Raw genomic sequence first — 22,284 nt, 5'->3', positions numbered from 1 at the left:
CAGGGCAGGCAGTGACAATGTGTTGTTATCTGGTTTTAATTGACAGATACAATTTTTGGTGATACATTTCCTTTAACTCTAAGGAGATTGAGAAGCATAATGGTTACAAGTAAATACAACAGGGAGGCACAGTGCTTGATGGCTAACAGTCTCTCAGCAGATAGAGGGCACAATACTTTTTAACACTACAAATTCTTATGGCAACTTTTCTCCCTTGTTTTTGGAGACTAGTAATCCACACAATCCTCTCATCTGAGCACCAGGCCTCTTCTGCAAGGTGAATCTGTTCCTCTGTAGCCGACCTCTCATCAAGAACTTGCTTAGCCCAAACCTACTGTCTGCAACCAGTGGGTCACTCGTCAACCTCCTGTCATTGCAGCTACAGCTTATGTCATACACAATTTGGTGGGAGAAAACCCCTTTTATCAGTTCTGTACAGCAGCTCCACCCCCTTATGGTGTTACTGTGATAGCTTTCAGCCACTAGGAGTCCACCCATCTATGTAGATCGCTGGATTCGTTCGTAGAGTTTTTAAATTTAAAAACTCTACAAACTAATTCAGTGATCTATGAGACGATCTTTCAGCCATATTCGAATATAAAACGAGAAGAAACCTGGCCCGTGATTTCGCACTCAAGTTCGCACTCAACTACACACGGAGCCATACACAGAGCAGTCTGAACAACTGCACGTTAGTCAGGCCCCACCACAGGTTATCGATCTGCTCTAAGTACGTACATATGAGCGCATACCAGCCAGTGTGAAGATCCTATGCCAGGTGGGGTGACTGCTCAGTGAGCAAGATTTTACTATCCGTACGTTGACACTTTACTGCGGTTACAAACTTTCCCAGCTTGCGGCTTTGAGATAATCCGCAAACAAGCTACAACGCTAGACCACAGCGTGCACGAGCTGCTACATACAGGCTGTTATAAAATCAGCGGTAATATCAGATGCGCTAATAAGGACATAACTTGGAATATATTTATTCTGACAGGAACATTTCCTTGAACCATCTTCCAAAGTGATATTTTATTGCTAGTATTATATCGATATTGTGCTATTTATTTTATCTTATTATTTTAATCTATTGTTGTTTATTTTAAAGGGACACTGACAGGCCTTCTGAGCATAGTTAGCTCTTTATATGCCCCCCTAGGTCTTATAGTAAGTTCCCAATTCATATAAGTATTATCCCTGTGCGCATTATAAAACGTTAAAAATAATCTTTATAATCACCTCTCCTTTCTGCCCAAGGGGCGTTCTTTGTGGCACATTTGTGCCCAGCCGCGTCCCAACTGCCGGGTCCTTAGACACGCCCATCTCATTAGTATTCACTTGGCGCAATGTAATCCCGGCGAGCGAGGGTGCCGGGCGCATGCGCATGATCTCCGAATGTCGGGGACTGAGAAATACCGCCCAGCGAAGTGAATACTAATGAGATGGGCGTGTCTAAGGACCCGGCAGTTGGGACTGTTAGCTCCATGATGTTTTGAGTGCTTGCCCACCAGTTTTATTCAATGTATTTATGCCAGACAACTTATTTATTTATTTATTTTATGCACTTATATAGCACTACTATATACCACAGCGCTTTACAGACATTAGCATCAAGCTGTCCCCAATGGGGCTCACAATCTAAGGTCCCTATCAGTATGTCTTTGGAGTGTGGGAAGAAACCGGAGTACCCAGAGGAAACCCATGCAAACACGGGGAGAACATACAAACTCCATGCAGATGTTGTTGGATTCGAACTTAGGACCCCAGCGCTGCAAGTCTCCAGTGCTAACCACTGAGCCACCGTGCTGCCCACAACTGACACAAATATACTGATAAATCTTCTACTTTACTTCACATATTACAAAGCTGGCTGCCTATAGATACCACTAGGGGAAACTCAGTGCATAGAAATGTATACAGTGCAATGGAAGCTGTTATAATGTCTTTGCACTTGGCTCCCCCTAGCGGCGGCTGCATGAAAATGCAGTTTTTTTCACTTCAGAATAGAAAAAGCAGAGAAGGAGATCAAGGCCTGGTAGCAGTTGCGTGGTCTGCCTTTATTGAAGATAGCAGGCTGCTCTGCTATTTCTTCAGGTAGAATGACAGAAACTTATGGACCCCATTCCAGTCAGTGGGGTCACCGTTGGTGTGTGTCATGTAATGGATAAGCACTGCTGTTATTTTAGTTTTTATGTTCCTTCTGTGGAACAGAGAAACAGAAATAGTAGTGCAGAACTAAACTAAATATGAGCCTAAACTTCACCTAAATGTAGTGAAGAGCATGCAATTTTCAGAATCAATATAATAACATATTTGATTATTCTTACGTTTAAAGTGGAGAAATAAAAAAGAACAAAAACAAACTGAACACGGGACATACAGATGTGCCCTTCCGTACTTCTGCCCTTGGCTCCAGATAAAGTTTTTACATTGCGCTGTTGAGCATTGTAAATTATGCATAATTTTTCAAAGGTCATCATCTTGCGCCATTAATCTTGTGACATCTCGATCCAAGGGAAAAGGTAAGCAAGGACACTACTAGTACATAAGCTCCACACCCTTTCTCTGAAGACATGTTGAAACCCGTCATGTGTCAACTACTGGAATGAAGGCAGATTCATTTCCTTTGTTGAAACCTCCTTAGAGGCGTCTGCTGTAAGAAGAAGGAAATATTTTTGCTTCTTGTATCCATTTTCTTCTCTGACATGCAACACATGCTGAAATATGTTTTCCTGTATAGACATTATATGTAAAGCATGATTAGCAAGGTCTGGCTAAACCTGACTCTTCTCTTCTGCTTTGTAAGGCACTCCTCTTTAGAGAAAGATGGTGTATCAGGTAAGAACAATTCTTATAGATATAGACGATCTCGTCAGTGACACTTTACCTTGAAATGTTAGTTAATTTCCAATGGAGTGGAGAAAATATGGATGTTGTTGTAGTTTTTGTACACAAGATAAGTTTAGTTCTATATTGCATATGAAAAGTAACAACTGGATACTATGTATATTATTGTAAGTTAGCATGAACATGTTCACTGCACAGGGACATAAGTTGAAGCTGCAGGTCTGTAAAGTTAGGCTACGTCTACACGACGACATTTGTTGCGCGACAATAAGTGGCGTGACAGATAGGGCACAACTACACTACAACATTTGTAACGCAACATTTTGTTGCACCAATGTCGCGCAACAATTTTTATAATGGCAGTCTATGGTGTCGCACTGCGACGCAACAGTCGCAGAAAAATCCACCGCGAATGGATTTTCTGCGACTGTTGCGTCGCAGTCGCAGCATGTTGCAGTACGACACCATAGACTGCCATTATAAAAATTGTCGCGCGACATTAGTGCAACAAAATGTTGCACGACAAATGTTGTCATGTAGACGTAGTCTAAAAGTTGTAACATGACCACCTACTATGTCATGCCAGTGACAATCCTGGTGTATGCTTGTAGGACAGACTAACAATTGGGTTCCTCAGTCATCACGGACCAGGCGCGACAGCAACCTTCTTCATACTGTAGTTAAACCCCTCTTTACATTGTGTTACAGTATGTTTTATTAGTAGCAGTATTATCATTAGTATGGACTAGAGATGAGTGAAGTTTTGGAAAATTCAATTCAGCTGCTTTGCCGAATTTACCAAAAAATGTGCGTAGTTATGAATTACTTTGTCACTAGAGATGTCCCAAACTATTCACCGGCGAACAGTTCCCGGCGAACATCGCTTGTTCGCGTTCGCCGCGGCGGGCAAACATATGCGATGTTTGGTCCGCCCCCTATACGTCATCATTGAGCAAACTTTGACCCTGTACCTCACAGTCAGCAGACACATTCCAGCCAATCAGCAGCAGACCCTCCCTCCCAGACCCTCCCACCTCCTATCAAAAAGCAAGGACAGCATCCATCTTAAATTCATTCGGAAGCTGCAGTGTTAGGCCTCATGCACACGACCGTTGTGTGCATCTGCGGCCGTTGTTCCGTTTTTTTTCACGGACCCATTGACTTTCAATGGGTCTGTGAAAAAATTGGAAAATGCACCGTTTTGCAGCCGCATCCGTGATCCGTGTTTCCTGTCCGTCAAAAAAATAGGACCTGTCCTATTTTTTTGACGGACAACGGTTCACGGACCCATTCAAGTCAATGGGTCCGTGAAAAAACACGGATGCACACAAGATTGCCATCCGCGTCCGTCATCCTTGTCCGTAGGCTACTTTCACACAGACGGATCCGCTGATCCGTCTGCATAAAAGCTTTAGTATATTCTAACACAGAGGCGTTCCCATGGTGATGGGGATGCTTCAGGTTAGAATATACTAAAAGAACTGTGTACATGACTGCCCCCTGCTGCCTGGCAGGTGCTGCCAGGCAGCAGGGGGCAGACTCCCCCTCCCCCCCCCTGTATTTAACACATTGGTGGCCAGTGCGGCCAGCCCCCCTCCCTCCCTCCTTTGTATTTAACACATTGGTGGCCAGTGCGGCTGGCCCCCCCTCCCTCCTTTGTATTTAACACATTGGTGGCCAGTGCGGCCGGCCCCCCCTCCCTCCCTTGTATTTACACTGGGGGGGGCCGGCCGCACTGGCCACCAATGAGTTAAATACAGGGGAGGGAAGGGGGGCCGCACTGGCCACCAATGAGTTAAATACAGGGGGGGTCTGACCCTGCTGCCTGGCAGAACCTGCCAGGCAGCAGGGGGCAGTCATGTACACAGTTCTTTTAGTATATTCTAACCTGAAGCATCCCCATCACCATGGGAACGCCTCTGTGTTAGAATATACTGTCGGATCCGAGTTTCACGATCTAACTCAAATCCGATGGTATATTCTAACATAGAGGCGTTCCCATGGTGATGGGGACGCTTCAAGTTAAAATATACCATCGGATTGGAGAAAACTCAGATCCGATGGTATAATAGGGACTCCTGACTTTACATTTAAAGTCAATGGGGATGGATCCGTTTGCAATTGCACCATATTGTGTCAACGTCAAACGGATCCGTCCCCATTGACTTGCATTGTAAGTCTGGACTGATCCGTTTGGCTCCGCATGGCCAGGCGGACACCAAAACTACATTTTTTTCATGTCCGTGGATCCTCCAAAAATCAAGGAAGACCCACGGACGAAAAAACGGTCACGGATCACGGAACAACGGAAATCCGTTTTGCGGACCGCAAAAAAAAAGTCCGTGTGCATGAGGCCTTAGTGAGAGCAGGGAGAGTGCAGCTGCTGCTGATTTAATAGGGAAATCGTTAGCTAGGCCAGTGTTCTGTGTCCACTCCAGTCCTCAAAGACTCATCTGATCTGCTGTAAGGACAGCGTCCTGACAGCACCCCAAAAAGCCTAGTACATCAGTCTGCTTTTTTTTTCTTTCTCTGTAATATAATTGCAGTTGCCTGCCAGCGTGTGTCAGGCCCACAGCGTGTACTGTGCCCACTACTGCCAGTTCCCAATGCCACCACTCATATCTGGTGTCACAGTAGCTTGCATTTAAAACAGTAAAACAATTTTTTCACTGTAATATAATTGCAGTTGCCTGCAAGCATGTGTTTCAGGCCCACAGCGTGTACTGTGACCACTACTGCCAGTGCCCAGTGCCACCACTCATATCTGGTGTCACAGTAGCTTGCATTTAAAACAGTAAAACAATTTTTTCACTGTAATATAATTGCAGTTGCCTGCCAGCGTGTGTTTCAGGCCCACAGCGTGTACTGTGCCCACTACTGCCAGTGCCCAGTGCCACCACTCATATCTGGTGTCACAGTAGCTTGCATTTAAAACAGTAAAACAATTTTTTCACTGTAATATAATTGCAGTTGCCTGCAAGCGTGTGTTTCAGGCCCACAGCATGTACTGTGCCCACTACTGCCAGTGCCCAGTGCCAAAACTCATATCTGGTGTCACAGTAGCTTGCATTTAAAACAATAAAAAAACATTCACTGTAATATAATTGCAGTTGCCTGCAAGCGTGTGTTTCAGGCCCACAGCGTGTACTGTGCCCACTACTGCCAGTGCCCAGTGCCACCACTCATATCTGGTGTCACAGTAGCTTGCATTTAAAACAGTAAAAAAAAAAATCACTGTAATATAATTGCAGTTGCCTGCAAGCGTGTGTTTCAGGCCCACAGCGTGTACCGTGCCCACTACTCATATCTGGTGTCACAGTAGCTTGCATTTAAAACAGTAAAAAAAAAAATCACTGTAATATAATTGCAGTTGCCTGCAAGCGTGTGTGTCAGGCCCACAGCATGTACTGTGCCCACTACTGCCAGTGCCCAGTGCCACCACTCATATCTGGTGTCACAGTAGCTTGCATTTAAAACGGTAAAACAATTTTTTCACTGTAATATAATTGCAGTTGCCTGCAAGCGTGTGTTTCAGGCCCACAGCGTGTACTGTGCCCACTACTGCCAGTGCCCAGTGCCACCACTCATATCTGGTGTCACAGTAGCTTGCATTTAAAACAGTAAAACAATTTTTTCACTGTAATATAATTGCAGTTGCCTGCAAGCGTGTGTTTCAGGCCCACAGCGTGTACTGTGCCCACTACTGCCAGTGCCCAGTGCCACCACTCATATCTGGTGTCACAGTAGCTTGCATTTAAAACAGTAAAAAAAAAATTCACTGTAATATAATTGCAGTTGCCTGCAAGCGCGTGTTTCAGGCCCACAGCGTGTACTGTGCCCACTACTGCTAGTGCCCAGTGCCACCACTCATATCTGGTGTCACAGTAGCTTGCATTTAAAATAATTTCAAAAAAAATTCACTGTAATATAATTGCAGTTGCCTGCAAGCGTGTGTGTCAGGCCCACAGCATGTACTGTGCCCACTACTCATATCTGGTGTCACAGTAGCTTGCATTTAAAACAGTAAAACAATTTTTTCACTGTAATATAATTGCAGTTGCCTGCAAGCGTGTGTTTCAGGCCCACAGCGTGTACTGTGCCCACTACTGCCAGTGCCCAGTGCCACCACTCATATCTGGTGTCACAGTAGTTTGCATTTAAAACAATAAAACAATTTTTTCACTGTAATATAATTGCAGTTGCCTGCAAGCGTGTGTTTCAGGCCCACAGCGTGTACTGTGCCCACTACTGCCAGTGCCCAGTGCCACCACTCATATCTGGTGTCACAGTAGCTTGCATTTAAAACAATAAAACAATTTTTTCACTGTAATATAATTGCAGTTGCCTGCCAGCGTGTGTGTCAGGCCCACAGCGTGTACTGTGCCTACTACTGCCAGTGCCCACCACTTATATCTGGTGTCACAGTAGCTTGCACGCATAGTACCACTAATCGAAAATAAAATGACAGGCAGAGGCAGGCCACCCCGCAGGGGCCGTCGTGGTGCTGTGATTTCCTTTGGCCCTAGAATATTGCCCAGTGTTCAGAGGCCACGTACCCTGAACTCGAAAAGTTCTGAGGACATAGTTGACTGGCTAACACAGGACACCCAATCTTCTACAGCTTCCGCTCGGAACCTTGACGCACCATCCTCCTCCAGCTCAGCTTCGGGCACCTCTCAAGTTACCACTCGCCCACCTGCCGCCACCACCAACACTAGCACCACAGCTGCTTCACTTGCTCTGTCAGAGGCGTTGTTTACACATCAGTTTGAAGAAATGAGTGATGCGCAACCATTATTGCCAGAGGATGTAGATAACAGGGATATGTCTCAGTCAGGCAGCATTACACACATGGACGTACGGTGTGATGATGATGATGATGATGTTGTACCCCCTGCTGCTTCCTTTGCTGAGTTGTCAGATACAAGTGAAGCGGTTGATGATGACGATGTGTTCGTGGATGTCACGTGGGCGCCCGCTCGAAGAGAAGAGGAACAGGGGGAAAGTTCAGATGGGTAGACAGAGAGGAGGAGGAGACGAGTTGGAAGCAGGGGGAGGTCGTCGCAAGGAGCTAGTGGCACAGTCAGACAGCATGTATCGGCACCCGGGGTAAGCCAGACAGCACGCCAATCAACGCATGCTGTTGCCACCACCAGAATGCCGTCATTGCAAAGCTCAGCAGTGTGGCATTTTTTTTGTGTGTCTGCCTCTGATAACAGCGATGCCATTTTCAACCTGTGCCAAAAGAAACTGAGTCGTGGGAAGTCCAACACCCACCTAGGTACAACTGCTTTGCGAAGGCACATGATCTCACATCACAAACGCCTATGGGATCAACACATGATGAGTACAAGCAGCACACAAACTCAAAGCCACCATCCTCCTCCTGGTCCAGCATCTTCAGCCACATCAACCACTGCTGTCCTCCTTGCTCCCTCTCAACCATCCGCCACTCCGCCTCTCACCTTCAGCAGTTCCTGCTCATCTGCCCACAGTCAGGTGTCTGTCAAGGAAATGTTTGAGCGTAAGAAGCCAATGTCACAGAGTCACCCCCTTGCCCGGCGTCTGACAGCTGGCTTGTCTGAACTCTTAGCCCGCTAGCTTTTACCATACAAGCTGGTGGAGTCTGAGGCCTTCAAAAAATTTGTAGCTATTGGGACACCGCAGTGGAAGGTACCCGGCCGAATTTTTTTTTCACAAAAGGCAATCCCAAAGGAAGTCATGGCATGTCTGGCACACAGTGTTGGGGCAAGGGTCCATCTGACCACTGATACCTGGTCTGCAAAGCACAGTCAGGGCAGGTATATCACGTACACTGCGCATTGGGTAAACCTGCTGACGGCTGCCAAGCATGGAATGCTCGGCTCTGCAGAGGGGTTGGTGACACCGCCACAACTTGCAGGCAGGTCTGCTGCCACCTCCTCTACTCCTCCTACTCCATCCTCTTCGATAACCTCCTCGGCTGAGTCCTCTGTTGCTGCTGCGTCTTGCTCCACATCAACTGCACCCCCCCCAGCTCCCCAGGGGCTATTCCACATCCCGGATACGACAGTGTCACGCCGTCTTGGGGTTGACTTGCCTGAAAGCAGACAGTCACACCGGACCAGCACTCCTGTCCGCCCTGAACGCACAGGTGGATCAGTGGCTGACTCCGCACCAACTGGAGATCGGCAAAGTGATGTGTGACAACGGAAGCAATTTGTTGGCGGCATTGAATTTGGGCAAGTTGACACATGTGCCATGCATGGCACAAATGTTGAATCTGATTGTACAACGCTTTGTGCATAGGTACCCAGGCTTACAGGACGTCCTCAAGCAGGCCAGGAAGGTGTGTGGCCATTTCAGGCGTTCCTACATGGCCATAGCGCACTTTTCCGATATTCAGCGGCGAAACAACATGCCAGTGAGGCACTTGATTTGCGACAGCCCGACACGTTGGAATTCAACACTCCTAATGTTCGACCGCCTGCTCCAACAAGAAAAAGCCATCAACGAGTATTTGTATGACCGGGGTGCTAGGACAGCCTCTGCAGAGCTGGGTATTTTTTTGCCAGGTTACTGGACGCTCATGCGCAATGCCTGTAGGCTCATGCGTCCTTTTGAGGAGGTGACAAACCTAGTCAGTCGCACCGAAGGCACCATCAGCGACATCATCCCATTTGTTTTCTTCCTGGAGCGTTCCCTGCGAAGAGTGCTGGATCAGGCCGTAGATGAGCGTGAAGAGGAAGAGGAAGAGTTGTGGTCACCATCACCACCAGAAACAGCCTGGAAGAGGAGTCTGAGGAAGAGGAGTCAGAGGAGGAATGTGGCTTTGAGGAGGAGGAAGACCAACCACAGCAGGCATCCCAGGGTGCTCGTTGTCACCTATCTGGTACCCGTAGTGTTGTACGTGGCTGGGGGGGAAGAACAGACCTTCAATGAGATCAATGAGGACGAGGAACGGGACATGAGTAGCTCGGCATCCAACCTTGTGCAAATGGGGTCTTTCATGCTGTCATGCCTGTTGAGGGACCCTCGTATAAAAAGGCTGAAGGAGAAATACCTATACTGGGTGGTCACGCTACTAGACCCCCGGTATAAGCAGAAAGTGGCTGAAATGTTACCGAATTACCACAGTCCAGGTGTTAGTCCCCTTGAAACAACTTTTCCATCACTATTGTGGCCAGAAAGAGTCCCTCCGGGTTTTAAAATTCACCTGCCTATTGAAGTCTATGGCGGTTCGCCCGTTCGCGAATATTTGCGGAAATTCGCGTTTGCTGTTCGTGAACGGAAAATTTTATGTTCGCAACATCTCTATTGCGCCGGCTTGCGTGTTGACGTCATACTTCACCACCCACGGTATTTCAGCCAAGATCTTCAATCAAGATGGCGGTGGCTAGCCCGTTGTAAGCAAATGGAGGAGGTATGTTTTTTTTATTGTTTTTTACCCTATTTCAGGTTAAATCGATTCGCTACCAGGAAGCACAAGGAAATTCGGCTTTGCTCATCTCTAGTATAGACTGTAAAGTTGATGTTGACTCTTCCATACCCTCAGCGAGAGAAGTCATTGCAGTAATAATCCCCAAAACTGAAGGTGGAAGGATAAAAGCACAGACTCTAAAGTACAGGAGAGGAGACTTAGATACATCCAGTCTGTACATTAGGTTTAGGGTACAAAAGCTCCAGTTCCCACTATAGTTCCCTCTAGATCCATTTTCCATCTATCACTTCCTCTCATGTTCTACCATGAGGAAATATCCTTTGTCATGTATATATAATAATAATGTGCTCTATCTCTCATGACGAGGTTTTTCATTCTCTTTTGTGATGATTCTCCAATTTTTAGATTGCATAGACGAAGAACCACGCTATCAATATGTAGTATTTTCTGGAGAGACTGTATACTTTCAGTGTAATACAACATCCTCTAATCCACCTGTAAAACCTGAAGAAAACACAATTAAGTGGTTCTTACAAAAACCTGACCGAAGTCTTGAAGAAGTTAAAAGTGGAAAGAACTTCAATATTATTAATGGTAAAAATAAAACTATCCTTGAGATATCCCCATTGGAAAGAAAACACTCAGGGACATACATATGTAGGTAAGTGACTTAAGTATGACAGTTTGAATGAGAAGCAATTTGTGTAACAGTAACTCTTCTGTGTGACCACCGCATATGGGGAACAACCCACCAGACCAGTTGCTTTGAGATAATCTGACCTAGTTTTCTAGTCATCACAATTTGGTACTAGTAAAAGTCCTTACTATAAGCCTTACTTCCTACACAGTCCTCATACTCAGGCTGTTCCAGCAACCAAGGCATTCATGCTCACTGAAGTTCTTGTCCATCTCAAAGTACCACATTTCATCAGACAGCCTTTCTGAGCGAGTCTGCTTAATCCTCTGCTTCGTAGCTGGAGAAGTGCTGTACATGACTAACAATAGCAACATAAACATTAGTTACAATAATAAAAAAAAAAAAGGTTAAATTAGAACTCAAAAGTGCAAACAATGCCAAGTAAACAGGTATGTCATAGTATACAGTGGTGATTGCATATTTTAAAACAGGATTTATATGTAAGACATGGGCATGGGTGTGAGACATGGTATTGTATTTGCACTGAGGAGAGCAAAAACAATAGCCTGTCTCACACCTCAGGCCTGGTCCACTGAACATTTACATATAAATTCTGGTATATACTAGTTGTATACTATGACATATCAGTTTATATGCCACTGTTCTCAATTTTACTGTATATCTCTTTTTAACCTTTAGCAGTTATGTGCGTGTATGATGTGTGAGTGTCTGGTTGGGGGGTTGAAGCTCTTCAAATCAATTCACTAGATTTTATTTATCAGCTATGAAATAAATATGGATGTAAACATCAGTAAAGCCATTCCCATATTAACAGGATGACATAATTATAATAATATTACCTGTACTTTAAACTGAATTGTTGACAGACACATCAGTTTCATGGTCCAGAGTCTGCTCTTTAGTCTCACCTAACGCCCACGGGGTTCATAGAGGGACTACAGCCCCATATACCCTTGCACAAACTGAAGAAGCACCATGTTTTGCAGTTGTTTCCACTCCAGTCAATGTGATCAAAGATTTTGTGGTGTTGCTTATTCAGTGCTTTACTTTGTTGTTTACCTGAGCTTCTGTTCGGATAACAGTACGGTCACTTAACAAACTCGTTATTTGGTCGTAGACAATTGAACCTCTTCAAGTTCCTTGAATCTGTTTCACTATTTCAGCATTGGCCCTTACAGAAAGAAGTATGCAAATCTCCTCTTCTCTCCAGTTAGCCATTGTCTTGTGGTTCCAGTGGTTCTTTCAGTTCCCGGCCAGTCACATGACAAACACATCATCAACACACACACACTGTTGCCTTGCAGAACATTTACTGCTGACTTAGGCATTACCTGGAGTTTCTACTAGGGCAGTAGGGGGAAAAGGTCTAGGTAAAATTCGGGACAGATATTGCAGATCTTTGGGTTCACACATACACAAGCGCGGACTGGAAATTTAAAGTAGCTCTGGAAAAAAATAAGTGGCCTGATGTTATAGGGGGGGTCCAAATTGACAGAAGGCAGGGCCAATATAAATAGGCAGAGCCAACATAAGTAGGCAGGACTATCAATACTGTAGTGCCGCACAAAATACTGCCCTAGCAAATTAAATACAGAATGTGGCATAAAATATTGACATCCCCATAAGAGCATTCAACTCTACCACTGTCCTGAAGACTGCAATACAGTTGAATGCAGGAAGATACTTTCTTTTGCCAGCCAGCTGCATAAGTACCAGATGCTCCCAGGCCATGATGAGGGTTTGGGCTGCCCTCTGGGCTTCGGCGGACTGGGAAATTTCCCTGTAGGGTCTAGGCCCAGTCTGCCCCTGCTCCAGTCCATTTCTGAGTGACCTTGTATATGTGAAAGGGGCTTCAGTTACAAACATTTTTTTCTGCTTTGTTAATACAGAATGGAAAATCACTGCATGAAAATGATAGTAAACGTCAAAGAAGAAAGCTGTCCAAAATATGGCCCTAAAAGTCTATTTCTTAGAAACACAGGTGCAGTGTCTGTGTCATGCCCATCACTAAACTGTCACCAAGGAAACAATGTAACAAACGTGACATGGTATAAGGTGAGTTGCATTTGCTTATCATATACAGTGCTTTTCAACAGTATTCACCCCCCTTGACTTTTTTCGTATTTTGTTACATTACAGCCTTAAGTTCAATGTTTTGTTAATCTGAATTTTATGTGATGGATCAGAACACAATAGTCTAAGTTGGTGAAGTGAAATGAGAAAAATATATAAATCAAACTATTGTTTAGAAATAGAAAACATAAAATTGGCATGTGCATATGTATTCACCCCCTTTGTTAGGAAGCCCATAAAAAGCTCTTATGCAACCAATTACCTTCAGAAGTTGCATAATTAGTGAAATTATGTTTACCTGTGTGCAATCTAAGTGTCACGTGATCTGTCATTACATATAAACACCTTTTTTGAAAGGCTCCAGAGGCTGCAACACCTAAGCAAGAGGCACCACTAACCAAACACTGCCATTAAGACCAAGGAACTCTCCAAACAAGTAAGGGACAATGTTGTTGAGAAGTAAAAGTCAGGGTTAGGTTATAAAAAAATATCCAAATCTTTAATGATCATCAGGAGCACCATCAAATCTATCATAACCAAATGGAAAGAACATGGCACAACAGCAAACCTGCCAAGAGACGGCCGTCCACCAAAGCTCACGGACCGGGCAAGGAGGGCATTAATAAGAGGTAGCAGAGAGACCTAAGGTAACCCTGGAGGAGCTGCAGAGTTCCACATCAGAGACTGGAGTATCTGTACATAGAACAACAATAAGCTGTACACTCTATAGAGTTGGGCTTTATGGCAGAGAGGCCAGAAGAAAGCCATTACTTTCAGCAAAAAACAAAAAGGCACGTTGTGAATTTGTGAAGAGGCATGTGAGAGACTCCCAAAATGTATGGAGGAAGGTGCTCTGGTCTGATGACACTAAAATTGAACTTTTCGGCTATCAGAGAAAACGCTATGTCTGGCGCAAACCCAACACATCACATCACCCAAAGAACACCATCCCCACAGTGAAACATGGTGGTGGCAGCATCATGCTGTGGGGATGTTTTTCAGCAGCCGGGACTGGGAAACTGGTCAGAGTGGAGGGAAATATGGATTGTGCTAAATACAGGGATATTCTTGAGCAAAACCTGTACCACTCTGTGCGTGATTTGAAGCTAGGACGGAGGTTCACCTTCCAGCAGGACAATGACCCCAAACACACTGTAAAGTAACACTTGAGTGGTTTAAGGGGAAACATGTAAATGTGTTGGAATGGCCTAGTCAAAGCCCAGATCTCAATCCAATAAAAAAATCTGTTGTCAGACTTAAAGATTGCTGTTCCCAAGCGCAAACCATCCAACTTGAAGGAGCTGGAGCAGTTTTGCAAGGAGGAATGGGCAAAAATCCCAGTGGTGACTTTAGGGGGATGAATAGTTATGCACGTTGACTTTTTCTGTTATTTTGTCCTATTTGTTGTTTGCTTCACAATAAAAAAAATAAAAAAAAACATCTTCAAAGTTGTGGGCATGTTCTGTAAATTAAATGATGCAAATCCTCAAACAATCCATGTTAATTCTAGGTTGTTAGGCACCAAAATACGAAAAAAGTCAAGGGGGTGAATACTTTGGCTTTCAACACTGTTTGAGATCCTTCTGAGCATGCTCTCGATCAGATTCAAGCTTAGCTGGACCAAAATCTGTTCCCAGGTCTCTTGTACATGTTCCCAATGTTGGTGCATACTGGCCGACTCACTTGGATACAAATACAAGCTTTTTCTTCAACTCTACCCACAAGTGTTCGATTGAGTTGAGGTCTGTGGTCTGTGGGGGCCAATCTAGCACCTTTACTTCATTGTTATTGAGCCATTTAGTCACCAATCTCGACATATGCTTTGGGTTGTTGTCCTGCTGGAACACTATGTCGTCCTTTTTATACCCATAGAACTCAACTGTACGAAGTAACTTGTCTTGTAGGATACTGACTAGAGATGAGCAAATCGAAGTTGATGAAGTGGAATTAGATCCGAATTTCAGGAAAAATTTGATTCGCACCGAATTCAAATTTCCTCACGCTTCGTGGTAACGAATCACATTTTTTCCTAAAATGGCTGCTGCACATGTTAGGACATTGAGCAAAGAACTCTGGGAACGAAGGATCATCCACAATGTCATGCATGTAGCCAATCAGCAGCCAGCTAGCCCTGTGATCTCACAGCCCTATAAATAGCCTCAGCCATTTTGGATTCTGCCATTTTCCAGTGTACTTAGTGTAGGGAGAGACGTCAGCAGGCACTAGGGACAGTGCTAGGAAAGGCTTAATTGTGCTCAAAAAATGATTTACAAGTTCGGGGAAAGATTATTCAAGGTGTAGGGAAAGGATAGGGAGGTATCATCTACGCTATAAAAGGAGAACAGGGTGTAATAGGAGAGTGTACAGCCTGGGTAATAGGAGCGATTCTATTACACATTGCTGAACTAATTAGGGATCCAAATTCGTGTTATACTGCTGCTTTCAGGTTGATTGCACTATATGATACATCACTAATTCCAGCAAACCTTGCTTGTGATTGGGATGCAAGTTCTGTGTGATGCAGCCATTTGTGGGGTGTATTAATAGGAAAGATACGTACGTCCTATTAGGTGTTCTGCGTTGATTTAACATTGTTTTACTTTTTTTGGGGGGGTGTATTAATAAGAAAAAAAAAGGAAAAAATATATTATTTGACCTTCAGCTGTGAAGTTACATTGTACTATAGCGTCACGTAAATACGTGGTGTATAAAAAGGAAATATACTTATGTCCCATTAGCCATTCTGCAGTGAATTGTGATTGTTATATTTCTTTTTTTGGGGTGTAGAAATAGGAAAAAGAATACACCTTAATTGCCGTTCTGCGGTGAAGTTACATTGTACTACAGCCATTTATGGGGTGTGTTGAAGGGAAATAAACCTACTTCCTATTATCTGTTCTGCAGGGAATTGTGATAATTTTTTTTTGGGGGGGGGGGGGAATTACTGTTAATTGCCATTTAGCGGTGAAGTAGCATTGTACTACAGCCTTTTTTGGGGGTATTATTTTAATTTAATTCTTTTATTATACAGTATGTCAGACAGACAGGTGATAGGCCCTTCAAAGGGAATAGGCAGTGGTCAAAATGTTTCTTTTGCAGGCAGCAGAAGAAAGGGGGGGGGGGGGTGGCAGTAGGAATCGCAGCGAGAGGCCTGAGAGCTCCTGGGGTCATCTAGCGGTCGTGCCTTGACCAGCAACCCAGCAGTGCTTGAATGGTTGACTCGGTCTTCGACTTCGTCGCAAGTGAAATCAGACACCCCCAGCCAAGAGTCGGTGAGTTCCTCTGACACAACGCTTAGTTGGCATTGCATGGGAGCAGGCCCTGTGCCCCCACCTGTCCTGACCTGTCCTGACCTTCCTCTGTCATTTTCAGTTCATTTTCTGCAAGACACAATGTTCTACACCACTTTACAGGCTCTCTGCAGCCAGGAAATAGCTGTTTTAACGCGATTCGTAACAAATAAATTAGATCGAATCAAATCTTTTTGGAAAATCTAGCGAACCGACCAAATAGAATTTTTGAGAAATTTGCTCATCTCTAATACTAGAGATATATGTATAGCTCAGCATTGAGACCACCATCAATGCTGGTCAAGTATCCAACACCTTTGGTCTCATCCACTGCAGTGTTTTTCTCACCAGAACTGATGGACTGTGTGATGAGCCAATTTGTTGACACCTCTTGGCTTTAGACCGGATGGATGGACGGACTTCATTTCATATTCTCACATGGCACTCACATGATGCAGTTTGGAAATTTTCTTCCACGAGATACCGCTATCAATGAGCTGGATGATGCTGTTTCTCTTTTCTTGGGAAATCTTCTTCATGGCTGCTCCTGGATTTAAACCAGTGACCTAACACACTGAGCTATTAGGGAATGTGAGAACAGGTTGTAATTTGTAGTATAAAAGAAGAAAAAGATTGTCCCACCACCAGGAACAAAACAGTAACAATGCAGTTACATGACAAGAATCTGCATAACTAATTATATGCTAAATAGTTGCAAGTCCAATTTATGTATGAGATAGCCAAGATGATTGTCTATAAAATGATGGTAGTCTCACATTGGAAGCTGTAGTGGATGGTGAGATATGGAGCCTGAAAGTCAAAACATTGGTACCCTTTTGCTTGTCAGTGTATATAGATACACATATACATATATAGATACATATACATTAAATTAACTATAAAATTAACTATCCAACACAATTAAGGGCATACAAACAGTTGGCAAATTGACTTTCAAATCTACTAAGCTATTATTTCTGACTTATTTTACTTTTTTACATTTGCGGTTGAATAACTTATGCCTTCCCTACCGTATTCTACAGTACTTTATTCCAACTGAATTGCATAATGAACTAGTAACTACTGAGCTCTATAAACACTTGCACCCATAATGGCATCCATGTTCATTGACAAAAAAACTGCTGTCATCATAATGATATTTTACTATAGAATTGTTCCACTACTAGTAGAGATGACCAAAGTTCTCAAAATCTCAATTCCCTGCTTCGCCGAATTTGACCAAAAAATTTGCTTTGTGACGAATTACCTCGTCATAAAGTGCCTTTCTTTTTAATTAGCGGGTGCAATGACAGGGAACTACGATTGCGCCACCCCCGCATCATCGAACCCCTCCGATGCTACATTCATCGCTGATTGCAGCATTTGAGATCCACATTAAAACATTTTAGTGGTTGCTAATTAAAAAAACTAAATTAAATTGTGCTTACCTCATCCGTTTGATTGCGAAGAGGATGCCGCGGCCATCTTGCTTGAAGATCCAGCGCGACGCGTGATGACGTCACCACGTTGGCTGGCATGGTGAGGTCAGACGTCCCAGCGCACAAGATTTTGCGTGGGATCTTCGAGCAAGATTGCCGTGGCAGCTTCTTCGCGCTCAAATGGATGAGGTAAGTATGATTTTCTTTTATTTTTACAGCAATTTATTCGTTACCACGAAGCACAAGGAAATTCAGCTTCACAGCCGAATTTTTCCTGAAATTCAGATCGAAGTCCATTTCGTGAACTTCGATTCACACAACACTAACTACTAGTATTATGCTTGCACTTTTCATGTTTCAAGAACCATATTATCTGTGAAGAATAGTCTCCAACGTACATAAAAAATGTAATATGTAAAATCTTAGAAACAATAATGTCTTGTTCCTGTAGTATTGCCTGTTTATATATTTTAGATTGACTTAAAATTTTTATTTCAGACTACATTTTTAGAACCTGTGGAATCTCCAAACCGTTTCACTTTAAAGATAATTAATAATGACGTCCAGTTTTCGGAGATCTATGTAGAAGATGCTGGAATTTATACCTGTGATTATGCTGTAAACATGAGTGGAGAGGAATTGATAATGAGAGCAACTATTCAGGTTTCAGTTGATGGCAAGTATTCATCTGTAACTGTTCTATCTTCATACACGTTCACACAGTGTGCAGTCAGCATAAACCATTGCTGTCTTCCAAATGAGAGGACTATTCTATGTAGTCTAACTTGTTTATTGCTCAACAGGTTTGTTTGATTGGAAAAACAGGATTGTTTGGTAAAACTACAAGAATACAAATAGCATGTATAAGTATTAAGCATGGATAGCATGTACTATAACATTTGCATAACACTGAAGCATATGGTAAAATGGCTGCCTAACATAGGACTACATGTCTAACTAGCAGTAATAACTAGTGATGGGCGGCACAGGCTATATTCGAATTTGCTATATTTCACGAATATTTGGTAAAATATTCGTCATACAGTATATTCACGAATTCGAGATTATTTTCTTGATTGCGAAAAATCGTCAATGTAATATTCGCATAATGCGTGCGAAATACAGGCGTGGGTCACTTTTGCTACAGTTTACAAACTGCTAGAAGTTTTCTGAGACTGGAGAAAATGGTTAGTATGGCAGAACATTAAAAATAGCTTTATATGCAGTTAGAGTGCTCCAATATATTCGCGATTGCGCTAATCGGCACTAATGATGCGAATATTTTGGCGCAATACGTGACACCACATTTTAGCAGGTCTGCATGAATGTACGGATTGGACAGCAGAACCTATCACACTACCTAACACAATGCACTGCAACATCTATACTATATCAGGATATAACCTACACTGACTATCTCCCACTAACTATCTGTATTATATATATAAGTTAGCTAACTATCTATCTAATGTAGTGTGGAAAGCACAGAGCACAGCAATGACACATAGTTTTCTGGTATAATGTGTTGGTCTGCCAGTTACACCCCTCCTCCTCTTGCCCATGGCCCATCCACATTTAAAAATGTTTACGTTTTATTTTAGAAAAGTGGTGAACGTGGTGTAAAAGTCCCACATTTTGGAGCAAAATTGGACTTGTGCCAAAATATGCTATTTTTCTATGTCTTAATTCTCCCATGTAGTCTAAAAAATTAAGGAAGTAAATAGATTAGAATTTGTTCAATTGCCTATTAATATTTTTATAGGATAAACAAGGTCCTCGTGCAGTACTGTATGTATCCTTTTTTTTGCAGTTGAAGATACACAAGACCCCCCAAAAATATTGGGTCCTTCCAATGGGACAGAAATAAAAGCTGAACTTGGTAAGATTTTTACTGGTGTTACAGATGAGGAGAGTTTTCGCAGGGGTATTATACTATTACTATTTTATGTATTCATTCAATTGAACCTTGTCACTTTGTACATGGTATCCAATTTGCCAGCAGGAGATGTTGAGCAGATTACTATATCATTTTTTTTCTTTATCAGTATAAAGGTGCATTTACACGACCGTATTTTCGGTCCACGTCCAATCCACATTTTATGCAGATTGCACGCTGACCTATTCTATTCTTGGGGCTGCAATAAATGCGGACAGCACACGGATGTCATCTGTGCGCTGTCTGTATCCATGTCCACTCCGCAAATGATAGGACATCTTCCATTCTTGTTCGTTTTGCAGACAAGAATAGGCATGTTTTAAATGGGATCAGCAAAAAATGCAGGATGCTCACGGACCGCAACCGTATTTTCCAGATGGCAAAATGGATACGGTCATGTAAATGTACCTTAACTTGTAACTTATTGATTAAACCCCTGCTCTTTCTATGTTTAGGAGTCCAGTGGGTGGTCTCAATCACTGATTGGCAGCCTTGCCTATATGAGCATGCATACAGAGATGGCTGTCAATCACGATTAGGACTACTCACAGGACCCTGCATACAAAACAGCATTATAAAACATCAGGATTACAGCCTACTCCTGTTTCCAGTGCTCTCATGCATTCTCAAGGCCTTCCTAATACTGGAAAGCAGATTGCTGCTAATATTGAGTGTCATGGATATTCATTCTTTCTATTATCTGTGACTTTAAAGGGAATCTGTCACTAGCAATTTACCAATTTTTTTTTTTTCATGAATCCATGTTTAACAGAGTACCTTTTTTCCATCTGTCTTGTTCTTTTGATTGTCAGTCTTGTCATTTCTTCAAAAAATCGATTCTTATGATATGTAAATGACGCTGTAAGGAGCCCAGAGGGGCGTTCTTCTTTCTCCACGGTGCCCAGGAACGCCCCTCTGAAGTGCCGTGCCCGGCTAAATTTGAAAACTAATAACGCCTCCAAGTTAATCTAAATCGCCTCCCAGAGGCGCGGCTAAGTGCTCAACACCCCCCCTCCTCAGCGCCGCGCTCTGCTGCAAACACCCCGATCCTCCTCTCGCCGGCATCCCAATCCCCGCGCAGGCGCAGTGCCGGCGATTGCCTGCGCTATGATAAGATGACTGACGGCACTGCGCCTGCGCAGGATTTGGGATGCCGGCGAGAGGAGGATCGGGGTGTTTGCAGCAGAGCGCGGCGCTGAGGAGGGGGGGTGTTGAGCACTTAGCCGCGCCTCTGGGAGGCGATTTAGATGAACTTGGAGGCGTTATTAGTTTTCAAATTTAGCCGGGCACGGCACTTCAGAGGGGCGTTCCTGGGCACCGTGGAGAAAGAAGAACGCCCCTCTGGGCTCCTTACAGCATCATTTACATATAATAAGAATCGATCAGAGCTGAGATGACTTCTAGGTACAGAGGAAAGCTAGCCAGTGTCCTCTTCTCCCCAGGACCTAACTCTCAAAGTTTCTGCAGGGGCCTCCATATTCAATCATCTGGCAGCATCTTGCTGTTGTGTGAGCAGGTAATATTTGAATGTATCCCCAAAATAAATTTCACTGGTGCGCCCTAGGCACCCCAGTCCAACACTGCTGATGAGCTCCGCTATAGAATACATCAGTTGATTCATGAAAGATCTCCTAAAGTAATGCTGAGGCTCTATGTGCACTTTACTAGGTCAGGACACTGCTGTTGGATTAATTGGACATTGAGTATATATTTTTTCTATTCAGGAAAACCCATTGAATTAACTTGTCGAATTTTTTTTGGATATGAAAGATATTTGAATCCAGTAAGGACATGGACAGTTCTGAAACCTGAATTTAAAGAGGAACGTTTTGAAGGACGTGAACATTGGTAAGAGAAAATCTGTCTATAAAATACGTTACTTGTAGCATTGTTCAGCTGGTAGATTCCAAAGGGCCTTTTACACGGGTAATTGATCATCACCCAGTGACCAGGTGTCCAGCCATCAAATGTGTCGGCAGCACATCTCCATGTGCAAAAAGGGATGTGCTGCTGGAAATAATTTAACTGTATTATTATGTATTAAACTGTTAACTATTTAAATAACACTTGGATGCAATTAATTATACCCCAAGTCAGTAGAGGAACTGTAACCGATGGCTATGTTGAGGACAGAAATGAGAGCATTTGGCAAATTTAGACTCCACATTTCTCAGACCTAAACGAAGAGCAACCTAGTGCCTTAGAACCTGAAAGAAGGGACAACTACAGCATTTGTATTGTAGGCTCTAAACCCAGAATGTACTTTGAAATGTCAGCAATGTGTCACCATCTAACTTTGATGTATTGGTGATCACTTTTTATTTTGTTTCTAGTTTAAATATTAGCAACGGTCTGAAAGGATATGAATGCCTCATTACGAAGACTTTGGAGAGAGTAACAAATAATGATCTACAGACAATATTTCAATGTTCTGCTCAGAATGCAGTGGGAAATGTTACAACTACATTCAAGCTGTCCAGAAGAGAAACAGGTAAAATCCAGGGAATATCATGAACTATCAAGAATTGTGCTTGTTTTTAGTTGGAATTACAAACCCAAACTTTGCAGATAGCCCCCAAGTCTGGTGTACTGCAATTGCTTGTTATAGTCACCTAGTGAGA

At 43.4% G+C, this 22,284-nt stretch overlaps 1 protein-coding gene across 1 annotated transcript in view; it reads left to right on the top strand.

Moving 5' to 3' along the window:
• The first annotated feature begins 2,630 nt into the window (after positions 1–2,630).
• LOC120995671 (interleukin-18 receptor accessory protein-like) overlaps positions 2,631–22,284 on the top strand; it is a 41,069-nt gene continuing 21,415 nt past the window's right edge. The window contains exons 1-7 of the mRNA XM_040425020.1: positions 2,631–2,838; positions 10,673–10,928; positions 12,815–12,980; positions 18,226–18,403; positions 19,538–19,606; positions 21,388–21,511; positions 21,997–22,154. Of these exons, the coding sequence (XP_040280954.1) occupies positions 2,757–2,838; positions 10,673–10,928; positions 12,815–12,980; positions 18,226–18,403; positions 19,538–19,606; positions 21,388–21,511; positions 21,997–22,154 (1,033 nt within the window). The 5' untranslated portion in view covers positions 2,631–2,756. The remainder of the gene's footprint in view (positions 2,839–10,672; positions 10,929–12,814; positions 12,981–18,225; positions 18,404–19,537; positions 19,607–21,387; positions 21,512–21,996; positions 22,155–22,284) is intronic.

The sequence above is a fragment of the Bufo bufo genome, chromosome 3 (genome assembly GCF_905171765.1).
Source record: "Bufo bufo chromosome 3, aBufBuf1.1, whole genome shotgun sequence".
NCBI lineage: Eukaryota > Metazoa > Chordata > Amphibia > Anura > Bufonidae > Bufo > Bufo bufo.
This window is presented reverse-complemented; position numbering and strand designations above follow the sequence as displayed.